At 43.0% G+C, this 16,221-nt stretch overlaps 2 protein-coding genes across 5 annotated transcripts in view; one reads left to right on the top strand and one right to left on the bottom strand.

The window, feature by feature from the left end:
* FAM237A (family with sequence similarity 237 member A) overlaps nucleotides 1-16,221 on the bottom strand; it is a 269,849-nt gene that overhangs the window by 114,465 nt on the left and 139,163 nt on the right. The window lies entirely within an intron of this gene.
* KLF7 (KLF transcription factor 7) overlaps nucleotides 1-16,221 on the top strand; it is a 59,598-nt gene that overhangs the window by 17,195 nt on the left and 26,182 nt on the right. For both annotated transcript variants that reach the window (XM_068196170.1, XM_068196168.1), the window contains exon 2: nucleotides 12,698-13,310. In XM_068196170.1, coding sequence (XP_068052271.1) covers nucleotides 12,698-13,310 — 613 coding nt within the window. The remainder of the gene's footprint in view (nucleotides 1-12,697; nucleotides 13,311-16,221) is intronic.

Here is a 16,221-nt window from a genome sequence, read left to right as displayed (position 1 = left end):
ACTGCCTCTATCACTGCTTCTCACAGGGCTCCCACCTCACTCCCACTCACAGCTGGATGTGGCTAAAGTTCAAAATTGCATTGTGGCAAGATCCAGTTGTTTGCCCTTGGAGAGCGCCTGGAGGAGCAGCCACTGATTGCTGGAATGTGGATAAACACAGGGTGATGGGAACAGGAGAGGCTTCCTCTTTGCTTAGAAAGTGAGAAAAACCTTAGTAAAAAAACACCACAGAAGGGAAAACATGTGCGGGATGGTTTTATTTCTCCTCCTGTGCCCTCAGCTGATATTCATGACCTTGTTAAAAAGATCAGACTGCTTCAGAGACTGCACGTGGTCATTTTTAAGTGTAGGTAGAAACCGAATGTGGCTTTTATTTTTCCATCTGATAAATTGCCAATTGCAGGTTTTACTTACAGAACACTCATGAGTAGTCTGAGAAGAACACGATCACCTTGATATTATATTTATGAGTAAAAATGGTATGAGACAAAGAAAGCTCTTAGCTCACATGTAAAGAGGACTTTTAATGCAGTTTTTGCTTCCAGGAATGCATCATTACTTGTAGCAGAGAAGGGACACATTAGCAAGCTTGAAAGGAGGACTGAAATGCCTAGGGGTACTCAGGGGCTTGGAGGAGCAATTTGATATCATGCCTCTTTGACAGGTGTTGGGGGCTTGATGCTGGGTAGTGATGGGACATCTGCAGAGCAGGGAAGGGTTAGAGACACTTGAAATGGAGGAAATCCCTTGAAGCTGTGGGGATGGTCAGAGCACCTCCGAGGTGCTCTGAGCAGAGTCCATGTGTTCAGAATTGCTGCCGTGTATCCTGCAGGGGCTCAGAGTGACAACCAGGTCACAAGGCGTGCCTGGAAAATTATCCTGAATGCCTAGGCTGTCAGTAGTGCTGGCTATAGCTAAAGAAACACTAAAGAGTTTGAGTGTGTTTCTGTCTCTCTCTGAGTCCCAGTTCCTGGACTGCAGGATCTGAAGCAGATCCGTCCAGCAGCCTAGGCCACCACAAGGCATTTGGGCTTTCCCTTGAGCTCTAATATCATGCAGCTGCTTGGGAAGTGCAACTGCTTGGGAAGCTAAGCACTTGGGAAGCAGAGCTGGTTGGAGGTGAAGCAACAGAATACTCCCAGGAATGTTCCTGTGAAGCAGACTCAGTCTCTGGTCTCAGATGTGGCTCCTCTCCCACCATAAAGGCTACCTTTGTATGTTTATAACCAAAATAAAATTGCAGTTCCTGAAAGCTGTAATTTGTACTTAGAGGAACATAATGTTTATGTTTTCAATTGCAGGGATTGTACCAAAGCATGGGGACAGAGGTCCACAGTGTTTGGGGTGACAAGAGCTGGCTGCAGACTCCACCTTTGAGGGCTACTAAAAACAGCTTTAGTTAAACATTGTTAATGATAAACAAAATGCCAGGAAGCATTGGCTGTACCATGAGAGGACCTCTCTTCTGCAGCTGGAGAGAGAGGTTGTCCTTCCTCAGTTCCCACCCATCCCCTTCCTGCAAACCATGCCAAGGAACCTGGCTGTAGTCTTCCCAGCTGTGACATTGGAGACTTCCATCACATCTCAGAAAGACAATAGAGGGAAGGAGTGATATAAAGCCAACCACAAACGCAGGCTTATCTTGGGAGATGCTGTATGGACTTAAGTAGACTAGAAAAGGGAAATTGGGGAAAATAGGACACTTAAGGTAAACTAGCTACATTTTTTAAATGTCTGAGTTGGAAGTATGCCAGATAGCATGTCCACTGCTGGGCTTATAATGACTATAATATGATTCCTCTTTTCCTTGTTGATAAGTGGGCTTTGTTTCCTCTTTGGAGTGTGGTAGGGGACTGCAGTTCCCTGCAATGCATTTTCAGTGGTGAGCTGGAGCTCTCTATGGTGGTTTAGTGGGTAATGCTGTAGTGCTGTGAACATGACATCTTCCAATTCCTGGCATCATCATCTGGTCCTTTTCCTCTTAGGGAAAGATGCAATGCTGAGTTTCATTTGGTTTGCTCAAGGAGGATACTTAAGGATGGGGCTGGAAAGCTGAAAGCCTCACAGAGAGCCTCTCAGCAGTGTGGGTGCAGGCAGAAGGGATGCCAAGAGCCTTGCCAGTGGAGAGATGCCTTCCTGTGGTATCATCTCTGCAAGGTGTTGCTGAGTGTTGTGCTCAGTGATGCACCTGGAATTAATTTGGTGGACCCTCCCAATTAATTTTAGGGTGAAAGTTGCTAACACAAATGAGTCAGGGTCTGGTGTTTTCCACAGTATTCTCCAATACATTTCCAAGGATATTTTGCTAGGAGAAACAGAAGGTTTAAAAGAGAGCCTGAGAAGGGACAGTGATTTGCCTTGACTATGAAGCTCCTGCCCAAGTAAAGAGTGTTACAGAGGAAATGCAGTATGAATAAACAAGGGAAGGAAAGAGTGCTGATAGGGGAAGAGAGGTTGAAAATTAGAGCCTCTCTGAGGTCCTGGAGGCAAACAGGTTTCTGAGAAAGGCTTAAACAGGTCCTGTTCCATCCCTGTCCTTCCGGAAGAGTAGAGCTTTTCCTAACCTCTTCCTACTGATGCTTTGTCACAACACCCAGCTTCTGTTTCTCACCAACCTACTTAGAGTAACAAAGTACCAACTTTTGGGCCTTTCTGCACTGTAGTTTCTGTGGACTGCTGCAGCATGCAGGTTCTATGAAATTATGTCATGATGGCTTACCATACAGTGACAAAAGACAGGCTTGTGCATAGGAACATCTTGAATTAACCCTGGTGGTTTCATGGATGCTGGGAAGTCATCCTATCTTCCAGGAATGCCAAAACATTGCATTCCTTCTAGACTATTTTCTGGCTGCTTTGCTATTAATAACTTTGTCCTGAAATAGCATTTTCATATTGCAGCATATTAAAATCATAACAACTGGGTGGGTGTCCACAGTCAACAGACTGAAGAAAGTGAGCCAGTGTGCAAGCTGTGGTTGTGTCAATTGGCTCACAGAGGTGTGCTGACTCCGAGCAGCTAGGGTCTGGCCTGCTGAGCTTTCTCAAGTCAGCAAATGGCAGGGCTCTTAATGGGATCTCCTGGCTTCCAGTGCCATGTGCAGCCAGTACCTTATGGCCTGCTGGGAGCTGACGTGAGGCTGAGCTGTGATCCTTTCACGGGAAGTAAGCAGTGCCTCCTCCAGTTCTGACAGCGCACCTTGTGCTGCTAATGATATCCACAAAAGGCTGTGCCAGATTTCCTCTCTTTTTCTGGATCTAATGCATTTTGGGGATACACATCTCAGATGCCTGTGAGTGGCTGCCTGGGTTGCTGCTGAGCATTTGAGCCAATACTGGCAGGCTCTTTACCAGTGTGCTGTTAAAGAGGACCATGCTGCTTTTATCAGGGTGTGTCACAGCCTGAGTCCACTGCCTGTGAGATTTTGAGGCTGATCAAAATCCCTGGTGGCTAAGGGTTTTGGAACAAGAGCCTTGGCAGAAGAGTGTGGAAATGAAAAGCAATGGAAAAACACCTTTGACTGTAATGTAGTATCCTTTGGAAGGCACCAGGCTTTAAAGTGAGATGCACATTTACCTGTATAGGGACATTCAAACATGGAGGCTGTTGTTTTTATGCACAGATGATGAAAACTTGCCTAGAAGTGGCAGAAACCAGTTTGTGAATACCTCATATAGAGGACCCAAACTTTAAAAAAAGAGAGAGAGAGAGACAAGAAATAAATCCAAGCATCAGGATGTCTGAGAGTTGTTGTTTTTAAATTCTTCCTATTTTTCCATTTAGGTCACGCTATCCCTAATAAAGCAGACAAGATTTGTAATAGAAAATAAGCATCTCCAGACATCAAAAAACATGTTGGATTCTTTTTAATGTAAGCCACAGAGTTAAGTGGTGCTAATCAAGAGCAGCATTTCATGGATTTTGAGTGTTGGCAAGGTCCCAACCTGATGTAAACAGGAACCATGAAATCGGGGCTGCTCTGTGCTGATTTACCCTAACTGAGAATCCAGTTGTGCTTCCCATCACTTTGTTTCTAGTCTGATTTTTTTTTTTATCTTGGTGCAACAGCAAAACTCAGGTCTGTTGTCTTCTCTTTTCCTTGCCCGATTGTGATATGCCAGATTGGCATATTTATCACAGTAGCACGTGCATCTTCTTGTTCTTGAAAGATAACAAATTGCCCAAATGATTAAAAGGAAATCAAAGAATAAAGCAGTAAATGTCTTTTTGTAAATGCACTTGGACAGTTGCTGTGCTCCCAATAAAGTCTAAACTTCAGGCAAACAGCCCACTGCTCTCCACATGGCTGGAGGCAGGCTTTGGTCCTATATGTTTATTATCATTTAGAAATTGTATAAATGCTTTTTTATTCTTTTTTGTTCTGCCCTTATTCTCCAACACATTCCCCTCCTGCTTCCTGTTTCCCAGACAGGTCCCCACCTCTTCCTCCCCACAGCCAAAAATAATACAAAAGGGAACATACAAAAGATTTTTCGAGCCCTGAGATGTGATAATGAATGGGCGTCATGTACAGGGTAGACACAAAAATCATGTAAAGTCAGTATGAGGAATTGCACGTTTTGCGTTAGGAATTTTGATCATGCAAAGTCAATATGAGGAATTGCACATTTTGGGTTAGGAATTCAGAGCTAGGCATCCTCTTGTTTAATATATTTTTAGGTCAGAGCAGACGAGATGATTCACAACCCAGGACTCTTAGGAAACATTCCGTATACTGAGTGTATTGATCACATCTCTTCTCCAGGTTTGGTTTAATAAGCTAATTGTGACAGACTGTGCTTATGAACATGCTGTTACCTGAGAGTGCAACTGCTGTATACGTTTGTGTCAGCTGTTGAGTAAGAAATGTTAAGATACCTTTGGATGTTAATAAAATGTCTCTAAAGAATGCATTTTTTCATTCATGAACCTAACCAGAGTAATTACAAGGAATCCAATTCTGCTGTGTAACTCCTCTGCAATACTTTCTAAGGATGAATCTTAATTGAAGATTGAGACCAGAGCAAAATATTGCTCTGCTTTGTACATTCCACAGTCGTCAGCATTTGCTCTTGCGTATCCATTTCCTGTGAGAAGTTTACCGCACTCTGGGGCATGCTTTGAACTTGATCCTTTGATTTTGGTGGGAGCTAGGGCTGACAATTCAAGGAACTAATTGTGCTTTTTTGCTGTTTATAATGCTAAACCAAAGTTGCTTCCAAACTGGATGACAACAGGTTAAATACAGGCTTGATGAAGTTTGGAGAAAAGTTTGCAATGAGGGCCACTAGCCAGCTCACTCAAAGCCATCCAAGGTTGTTATATAAATAAATGCTCTCTTCAGAAACATTTTGAAACACGCTTACTTTATATATAATTTTTCAAATGGTCATTGTATGGCTACTTGCTGTCTTGACTGTATGGCAGCATGCAGGGTATGTGGTGGTGTGCAAGCACACATGGCTTTTATCATATTTTGATACTAGGACAATGGATTGCTTGCACTTTTGAATTCTTGATTTGGCTATCCTTAATCCTTTGCTGACATTGATGCTATTTTTTGTTGTTGTGACTGGTCACAGATATTTTTTCAGTTAAAAAAAATAACAAAAGCCCTCCAAAACCCTGGTTCAGTGTTTGCAGATTTCTTTCATCCTTTTTTTTTTTCCTATCTAGATGCCTATCAAATTCAGCCATGCTTAGCTGCAGTCCTTTGTTCCGTATCTCATAACCATTGCACTGCCATTCTCTATGCTTAAGACCCAGATACCACAGATTTTTAGTGAAAAAATTTGGCGTGTCTGTTCAAAAGAATATTAGTTAGATGAAGATGTATTTCATTATCACCAAGTTAGGGAATAAAGCCTGATTTTGACTCCTTGGTTAGAGTTATGGGTTCAGACTTTTTTTCTATTTGAGACATTTGTTACCACCCAGTTCTGCTGGTGAAAATTGGTAATTTATGGTAAAGTTGATTTTGATATTTTGATCTTTAGAGTGATTAAAATCTTTGATAACCCTGGTTACATCAAGCGCCAGAGCAACAGGAAAATCAATAATGTTTATATGAAAGTAGTGACTCTGTCCTTTATATCCACATTTTTACTTTAAAATTATCTTTGCTGAATGCATCTGAGGCTTCTGATTTCAGCATTTCTAACACTCTGAAGAAGTATAAGAGGAGCAGATCCAGGGAGAAAGCCATCTGGGTTATGGTAGGAGAGTTTATTGAAAATGCTGTTGTGCATGAATAACAGTGAATGGGCTGGTTTGGCTAAATACACTTCCTTGACGGTTCATTCTTTGGGCTGAGACCAAGAGGGAAAATGGGCACAGGCCATTATTGTATTGAAGAAATTAGCAAACACAGACTTCAGTCCTGTGTAGGGGAGTCAAAAATTAATAGATTTGTCCATTTCAGACTGGTGGGTGGTGTGACCCATTCGGACAGTGTTAGGGAGGACTGGCCTGATGCCTCAGGCATATGTTGAAGTTACCACAGGAAAACAAGTATTTGCATATCATATGATCTTTCTTTGCTGGCTGTCCTGTGCCTGCTTTTTGCACTTGGCAAAAGCTGTTTGTTGAGCATCTAGTTAACTTGATTTCCTTAGTATATAGAAGGGATTAGGAACATGCATACAAATATGTACCACAAGTTAGCTGTCAATAAGTTGTATCTGAAAAGTGGTTTTAGCTCTTTTTTTTTTTTTTTCAATGAACTACATAACACATAGGCAAGATGTGCTGACACGTGACTAGTTTTGTCTTAAAACCTTTGCAATAGAAATTATTTGCTATCGCCTGAAACATTTTCTTATACATTTTAATTTCAGGCTGCACTTTTCCATTTTCCCCCAGTGTATTCTGCAAAACTACTTATTTTAATACTAAAACTTTGTTTATTTTATTCTGCCCTGAATGTTAAGCTTCTGATGTGCTGCAGCTTTTTCATGACTAGCAACTGCCCAGTAAAAGTTGCCAAGAGGAAAAGCTGGAGGTTTTGGCAGCTGGGTGGGAACAGATGACAATCTTGGAATAGATGGGCAAGAGTATTGGGCTTTGTGGTTGTTGTTCAGGAAGTAATGAAGGCTTTTGGCAGTGGGAAGAAGATCCATCCTTCAAATCTTATTTTAGGGTTAAGGATAAAAAATAGCATGGCATTTCAGGGGAGGCAGGTAAGTTTTGAATCTCTTATGCCTCTTAACTTCAGGGCTGCCCCACAACATCCAGTTCAATTTCTGCCTGTGGTATCACAATGCAAGTGTCAGTGTCACTCAGAGCTTTTACTGTTTTGCTGCACAATAAAAGTGATACTGGGCACTGGAACTGGTGCCACTGTTTGCTCTGAGCGTGAGTGAAAGGTGATGGCACTGACCTTACTGTTACTGTTTTGGGTTGTCTTCAGTTGAAGACAGTTTCTTCTCCAATGCAGTCTTGAGGTTTTGACCATTTTTTAGAGATGAGCCCCCTTTTTTACATGCCAGAGGAAAGCAGTGGGGTCATGACGGAAGTTGAAATTTGGCCTTCACTATTGCATGTGTAATTCTGCTTTGCTTGTGTAAATTACAAAGAGAATACTTTCAAGTATTGTAAACAGACCTGTTAGATCAGACCTGCTTGTCAGCCACATTAGACATTTTCATTTTCTGTCACAGCCTGATCTAACTATCCAACTTCCTAATTAGGTTTTGGATAACTTCCAAGTTTAGTGGTTGATGTCCAATTATATCTGCAGTAAAATGGCAGTTAGAAGTAACTAGCGCTTCCAGATAGGAAGTTCTGATGATCTGCTACAAAAAATTCAGAATCAAGATATTATAAAATACTTAAGCATCAATACTACAGAGGAAGCCAATGAACATATTGATACAGTGCCTTCCCTGATGTTCTGTCCTCAATTTATTATAAGTGTTTAGGTTTTTTTTACCCTTGACAGAACTTTACTGTTGCCATATTGTCCTGTCTTTACCTGTGCAAAGCACCCAGAAGTTTAAGTGCTTTAAAGACTTCACAACATGGGCAGGTGGTTCTCAAGCAACCTGTTATTTTTCAAAAGTCTGTATCTATGGGTGAAATTCCAATACATAACATGGCTGTCAACCAAGACTAGTTCTTTGCATTTCATTGGAGCAAGTTTAGATTTATACCCTGAAAACTAGGATTATATTTTGGTTCATCAGGTGGAATTAGGTTCTCCAGAGCTTTCTGGACCTGAACCTAGATGCCAAACTTATGTCCCTGCAGAGGCTCCTGGTCTTTGGCAATGTCTTTCCCCTGTCATTCTCTAAAGGGGAGATACACTGCCTTGAGGCTTGGCACATTGATGATGGTGGTGGTCCCAGCTAGAACCTTCCTCCTGGTTCCTCTCTGGGCAAGAGAGATGAAGTCAAGCATCAGCATCATGAGTGGTGACTCCAGCTCCTTCATGTCTGGATTTTGAATGTTTGGGGTCAACTTTAACCTGGATAGCTGATAGACACCTTAAAATACAGACTCTGAACCAAATCAAGTATCTGCAAGTCTGGGAGGGATTGCAGAGTCTGAGGTTTTTCTTGTTGTTGCAGTTAGTGGCAAAACTATCTTGATTTCTGCTGGCTGTAAAGTTAGGTGAGTACTAAGCTCTGCTGTCAGAGGCACACACTAGATTTCTCTTGTGTTGTATTCCATAGTAGAGAGCATACTCAACGTGTTTCATAAATAATTTTTACTTTCAGTAAATGAACTTTAGAGGTAAGAATCCAAATAGATTAGAGGTCATACCTTTCTCAATTGACAAACGTACTGAGCACTGAATTTACTGGACCAGTGCTACTGCAAACTCTGAAAGGACTAGCAAGAGGTAGGTCCTTAGCAGGCATAGGACAACTCTTCAGTGGCTGTCTTGTACTGTGTGAAGGATCTGGTACTGCACATGGAAGTCTCATGGTGTGCAGTTCACACGTATTCTGCCACACCATGTGCCCCAGAGGACTTGGATGATAGTGTAATATGGAGAGCAAAGAGATGTTTTGAATTACTGGGAGGGAACACACAGCATTTCTTGCAGGTGATGGAAATGCTCCTCTGCTGGGGAAGTGAGACTTTTTACAATTGTATCTGAAAATGAAAAATCAGATGAAGGCCTTGACAGCATTGTCCACCTGCCAAACTGTTGTCCTTTTCCATCTGGCTTGCTTCAAGTGTGTGGGGTCTCACAAAGTCACATCCTAGTATTTGTCAGCCAGGAATCATTATTTCTTTTAACTGGTTAAATTGAGGAGCAAGGTACAAAGAGAATGACCCTCATTAATCAGGGCAGATGGGTTGAATTAGTGGGTCACACTTTTTTATCCCTAGTGGAACTGGCTTTTTTTCCTAGTGGAACTGGCTTGACAGGCAACAGTAGTCTTATGGATCTTCTTTTGTTCCTGAAGGGAGCCATCTTCTTCTTGCCTTTGCAGTTTTTAAAGTCTTTATTGCTGTGTATCATACAGGCACTGCATAAGAAAGTTTAATACCCACCATGTTGCCTGCAATGTAGCACTACAAAGGGTAGTGGAACTTCATGTCACATGTGGCATACTCCATCTGTTACACAAAGCTCCCTCTCTTGCACCAGTGGGGAGGAGAAGCCAGGCATACAGCAGAACTTTGAGAAGAGCATGACAAGAGCAGCTTACTCCTGTCTGAGATATTATTTTCCTACCAGGCTGGTAGTGGAAGTGGAGATCTATATGGATTCACCGTCATCTGAATTCAGCAGTTTGGGTTTGTGTCTCTGTAGATAGTGGTCCTACTCTTCCCACAAAAAACAATCCAAAACAACAACAACAACAACAACAAAACCCAGTAGTTTTTGATGTGCTCAGTGGCAAATAGCTTTGTGGGAATGGAGACCAAAGAACTTTTCTGCCCCTCCTGGTGGTCCACCAGCCTGGAGTGGGGACCTTGGTGGTCTCAGCCTGACTGGTTTCTCTAGGTCAGTGCTCAAGACAAGGTGGTGGGCTTAGTTGGCCTAAAAATTGTCATGCTAGGGCAAGGAGTGAAGAAAGCAGGCTGATTTCTAAACCCTTCCTCACCACTCCTTGGGAGATTGGGACCACAAGAAGAGAAGGTCGCATAAGGTGCTTGGAATAAGCTGGGAAGTGCATATGGGGAAAGGTTCTTTGTTTCTGCCACCAAAAAAAAGGTGCAGCAGCAGGTAGGGCCCTGGTGGGAGGTAAGGGAAGGGCTGTGGCCATAACCCCTCGCCGGGCTTTGTCTGCCATGCAGATTAGGTGCAGGGCTTTTCTGGCTCAGCAGTTGCTAGGCTCTTCCCTGCTATTGACTTGGTGGAGAGGCTGAGGGGGGTGGGTGGGAGGGACTGCATTACATTGTTTCTTTGAGTTGTTTTTCTTCCCCCTTCTATGGGGAGATGGGCTTGATCCACTGGTTTTGGATTTCAGAGGCAGAAGGCAAGACATGACCAGCTGGTGTCTTGAAATGGCACAGGTGCAGTGGCTGCGGGAGGGGGGAGCCAGGAATAATTACAGGTTTGTGAAGCATCAGGCTTTGCCTGAAAAGGGCTCATCGAGAAACCGCTCTTTATGGAAAATTAATGGTGAAGCTGGAAATTCTGTCAGGCCCACTATTGTTGTCATGGGGTAGTGATGCCTTAAAGGAGCAGCACCTCCTGCTTGCCTCCCCTCCATGGGCAGCCCAGAGCTGGCATGCAGCTTTCTGATCCCACAGCAATTGAAATTTCCTGTCACTGTCATCAGATTTAATGGCCTTGAGTCCTTGCCTCTTCTCCCTACTGCTGCCCTCCCCTTTTCCACCCCTAATTTGTGATTATGCTTGCTCTTTCCTTTGGAAGCCTTTTATTTATTTGGCCCTTAAACCTGTTTCTGCCGCATTGGATGAAGGCTAAGTGGACCAGAAAGCCCAAATTACATGATGTGAAGAACTCAAAAGCATTGCCTCTCCTGGTGGTGGGGGTTATTACTGAAAGACTATGTGGCATGTTGGAAAGCTTCTCCCAAAACCCATTAGGATTTATCTGGGGAGAGACCAAACTCCCAGCTAAAGTTGTTTCTCGTAGTCCCAGAAATGCACCTTATAAAGTAAATGGAAAGGTTGCTTAAGGCAAGTACAATTGATGTGTCCCATGCCCAGGCATGTGGACAGACAGTCTCATATCTCTAAATATAACATACATGCTGAAGTATAGCATGTCTCACCTGCATATATTCTGTTCTTTTGTTTCTTGTCCATCTCTACAGCTCAGATCTATAATCAGCTATTATTTAAAAAAGAAACAACAGTGTGGCAGATTTTGTGGTGAACTTGAAAGTCATCCCACCACACTGTATCTGCAACCAACAGTGCTGCTTTGTGGGAGCTTTGAAAGTAGTAATCTCAAATTACCTGGCAGTTCCTAGAGAGCCACCAGTGGGGCCTCCTTACATTCCTGTTGATGGGACCTTTGTACTCAGAAGGCAGAAGTCTCTGTCTCTCCTCTGGTCATATGAAGCTTTTATTTCTTGATCAGATGCTGGACTCTCCAGATTGAGATGTAGTTGGGTCACCAGCTCCCATAGATTTAAAATTTTTGACTAAAACCCCTTTCTTAATATTGGTAGAAGTGTTCTCTGAGGAGTAGTTTTTAGAGGTTTCTAAAATGTATTAGTTAGAATGTCTCTTTCTCCGTGCCCTGTGAAATCACAGTGGTGGTATTAAACCAGCTATCCTTTCAAGCTGCAAGAAATGAAAAACAGTGCTAATATACTCCATTAAAAGTTCCTGAAACTACAGCAAATGGTTCTCTGTAAACAATAAAAGTTTTTAATGTTGGCTGTGGAGGACACTGGGGCAGTGCTTTGGTGGCTGAAGGCTTTATTGGGGCAAGCTCAGGACACTTCATAATAAGACACATTCATGTAGGAGGCTCATCCCATCCTTGTGCTGATGATCACTGCTGTGGAGATGCAGGAGCACATTTTTATGTGGCAGCCTCTTTGACTGCAACTTCACCTACTTTTTAATAAAGGAGTGTGTGTTGTGTGCAAGTCTGGCATCCTGTACACAGGACCAGATGTGCCAAAACTCCCTCTAAAACTGACAGTAGATAGGTTTTTTTTCTGTCACCTTTCCTTCTCTCAGGCCCTTTAAACAAGCTGTGATCTCACTGGAAGCTTTTCTACCTCCTATCTTAAAATGCCACGCTTTAGAATTGTGTTGTTTAAGGAAGATTAGGCCCCAGCCAACTACACTGAGTTAAATTTGGAGAGAAAGTTAATGTTTGTGAAGGAAGAGGAAGCAGTTATTTGGAGAAGTGACTTGTTTGTCCTGGCCAAATGATGAGTCTGTTAGGATAGTTTCATATGGAAGTGACAGATTATACTTTAAGTTGGGAAGGCCCTGGTGCCCATGGAATAATGTACAGTTAATGAAAATGTAATGGATACTTTCTGGTTGTTGTATCTTAACTTCTAGTATAATACCTGCTACCATATGTGGGGATTCCCAGACTATCTCTGAGCAGCCTCAAACAAGTGCTGCAAACAAATCTTCATGTCTCCCAATGTGTGACTGTCTCACCAGAAGATGTTGGTGTTGATGAATGCGGTCTTGGAATGCCTCTGGACCATGTTCTCCTGCCCTCGGTGGCAGCTATGCTGTAATCTCTCTCTAACAGCGATTTCTCTCCCTCCCCTCTCCCTTTCCCTTCTGCAGACATGCCTGGAGTTGGAGCGATACCTTCAGACTGAACCACGGAAGATCTCTGAGACCTTTGGTGAGGATTTGGACTGCTTCCTTCATGCCTCCTCAGCCCCAGATGCAGAGGACAATATACGACGGCTGGACCCCATCCTTTTACCGGTGGAGACGAGTACATGTGACAAAAACACCAACATGGACATTATCCTCTCCCGTGACAAACTGCTGTCTGAGACGTGCCTCAGCTCGCACTCCACCAGCTCTTCCACAGAAGGCTACACAGCCGTCAACCAGGCCCAGCTCAATGCAGTAACCTCATTAACCCCCCCTTCCTCTCCGGAGCTCAGCCGCCACCTCGTAAAAACCCCACAGACTCTCTCAGCAGTGGATGGCACAGTGACGTTGAAACTGGTAGCCAAGAAAACTTCACTCAGCTCTGTGAAAGTGGGTGTAGCAACAGCGACTGCGGGGACAATAAAAAGTGGGCAAAGTGACAGTGAGCAAGGAGGTACAGGGACAGAAGCATCCCCAGAAAACAAGAAGAGGGTTCATCGCTGTCAATTTAATGGGTGCCGGAAAGTTTATACAAAGAGCTCCCACTTAAAGGCTCACCAGAGGACTCATACAGGTACTTTTGTAGGATGCTTCTCTCATCTTGTCCTGCCACCTACCCGTAACCATCTCTTTTTATTCTCATTTAGAAAAGAAAAAAAAATCTCTTCTGAAAGTCCAAGCTTCTGTCTATGAAACAGGGCAGTGGAAAATATGATAATCCAGCAAATGTACCCATTATTCACTAGAACAGAGGAGTTCACCATCTACCATTAACCTGTTGGGGTTTCATATGTCTTATGGGGCTTGATGCAGAGTAATTTTAGGATACCTAAGGGACGTAGATGTATCATTCATGTTAAAACTATGTGCATGTCACTTTGGGTTTTTGGTACTCACTTCCCCAAGACAACTTTAAAAATGTAAAGTTTAGTCAAGTGTTATTTTCTTCAAATAGAAAATAGCGTGGGTAGGTTTTTGGTACCTTTTGTAATGGAGAAAGAGAAATGTGTTTCAGATCTTAAATATGTGGTTTAGGAATAATCTGTGCATGAGGCAGCATGTGTAGATGCAGACATGTAGGCATGCAGAGGCACATATCCTTCAGATACTCATGACATTGGACTTCTCCAGTGCTAAAATACAGTGAGAACAAATAAAAGAATGACATGGAGTTTGAATGAAATAATGTAGGTAGAGAGAGAATGGGATGTATGGATAGATGTGAGGCTGTTATTTTGTGTAACATTTACAAACATTTTATATATATATATGTGTGTGTGTAAGCTGGTTGAAGCATACTGAATTGGCTTAGGCTGGCTGTTCAGGTTCCCTCTTCTCATTTCTTCATAGTCCCCAGCAGCTCTTCAGCTGGTATTCATTGGCATTAATAGCTATGCAGTTCACACACGTTGCTGCTTTGTTCTAAGCTTCACACGTGATGAGAGATGATAAATTCCCATTAGCACTGTCTTATCATGTGATTATTCTTGTTTCCAGAGGGATTGCTATAATCCATTTTCTCAATTTTACTGTAAAATGTGTGGTCTCTTACAATAACTGCACATTTAGTTCACAATCTTATCATGCAGGCAGATTCCTATAAGCAAGGTTGTTCTTGCAAGGTAGAAAATAACACGTTGGACCAACACAGTAAATCAGATAAATATGTGGGTTGTTAAGAGAGCTGCATCCATCACATACTAGGCAGCACTGTAAAAGTTACATGGTCTGAAGTATAAATCATAGTAAGACATAAAAGGCATTGATCTTTTTATATGGGCTTTCTAGTGCTTTTACTGGGGATAGCTGCCTTGCCAGGAGTGACCTCACCTGTGATTCAGTGATTTGAAAGCCAGTCAAAGTAATACAATAATTTTAAAATCAACATCAACATGGTCAGAATGTTGGTTCCTTGTAGCACCAATGCTGCTGTGAGGGCTTCTCCCTGCTGGGGCTGGCCAGTGGGACATCCCAGCCAAAGCCTTCCAGCAGACAGTGGAGCTGCCATGAAAGTACAAATGAAGAGTGTGAGAGCTGTTGACCCAGTGATCTTGTCTGTTCAGATATGACCCCCATGTTCGTTCTCAAGCTGGAAGTGATGGGTCTTAAACAGCTTTTCCTGAGGTTAGTCAGGGATATGACACAATAGCGTGGAAAGGGTGAACTTGTGAACTTTTCCTGGTGTTGTCATGCAAATGGGGATATGGACAAGGAATCATGAGGAGCACTTACAAAAACTTCTAATCTCCCAGCACCTTTACCTTTTGGTGTCAAAATCTTGTAAGAGTTTGTATGCTTTTGAACCCAGCCTTAGGCCGGGTTGAATTTTCTGAAGCCAAAAGCTTTCCCCTCTAACATTACCATATGTAATCTTACATTTTACAATTAATCCACAATGAGAAACGTTTCTCACTGGCCCTGTGATCTTTCTGTTGAGTAGCCTTGGATTGTACTTGCTGCCATGACTTGCTGAGCCTGCCCATCCACAGCAGTGCTTGATGTGGCGAGAAAGGCACGTCCGCCTTCGCTGGCAGATAGGGAATACTTTTATCAGATGATGAGACTGGAGCTGCCTGGATGCAGAGCCCGGACCTCCCATTCCCAACACCTCACCTGGTGGAATCAGCTACTCCTCTGATCTTGCCAGTTAAACCGTCTTAAACAGCCCTAAATTATGGGAATGTTTCTGTTTCCATTCACCAGGTCCTGAGCAGATAGCTTAGGTTGTTAGGAAAGCAGGAAGGTAAAAAACAAGAGGGAATACAAGCTTGGAATGATGATCTCTCCTTTCCTAACAGCTGTAAAACCACCCTGCCCCTGCCCATGTCCTAGCTCTGCACAGCTTTTTAGAAAGCATGGTTACCCTTTGTGATGAGGACTGAATGCAGCCTTGTTGTTAAAACACATCTTTGATGCAGAACCTGGGAGCAGGAAACCTGTCTCTCATTTTGTCTGTGGAAAGCAGGTTGTCTAAATACCTGTGAACATTTACATCCTGGGAGCAACCTGAGTAAATTGAGGGAAGGAGTGTGATAGGCTTACCTAAACAACTTATTTGAGTTTGGAGCACAAAGTCATTCAGACTCCTTCATAGTGCTTGCAAGCTCTGTTCCCTAAAAACACACTGACCGTTGGATGCCTTAAATGAGAGCTGGTTACAATCAAGACATCTGTGTGTTCACACTGACCTCTTCAGTGGGGTTCCCCACAGCAAGCTCCTGCCTCTGGTAAAAACATGGGACAGAGAGGAGTAGCTATGGATATTTGGGACTGAATTATAAATGTCAGGGCTGTGTCCTTTCCCATGCAGCCTTCAGGGCATGGGACAAGGAGCCCTTTTCTCCATGGGTGCTTTGTTTTTTTCATACCTGAACTGAGTGTGCTGTGGGTTGCAAATGCACCCAGCAGCACCAATGGCTAGTAGCCACTTGGCTTAGTCAGTGGCTGAGCCAGAGGGTCTGAAATGATTGCAAGATATTTTCCTT

This window comes from Anomalospiza imberbis, chromosome 7 (assembly GCF_031753505.1).
Source record: "Anomalospiza imberbis isolate Cuckoo-Finch-1a 21T00152 chromosome 7, ASM3175350v1, whole genome shotgun sequence".
Taxonomy (NCBI): Eukaryota; Metazoa; Chordata; class Aves; order Passeriformes; family Viduidae; genus Anomalospiza; species Anomalospiza imberbis.
Note: the sequence above shows the minus strand (reverse complement) of the source record. Positions and strands in the feature narration are given on the sequence as shown.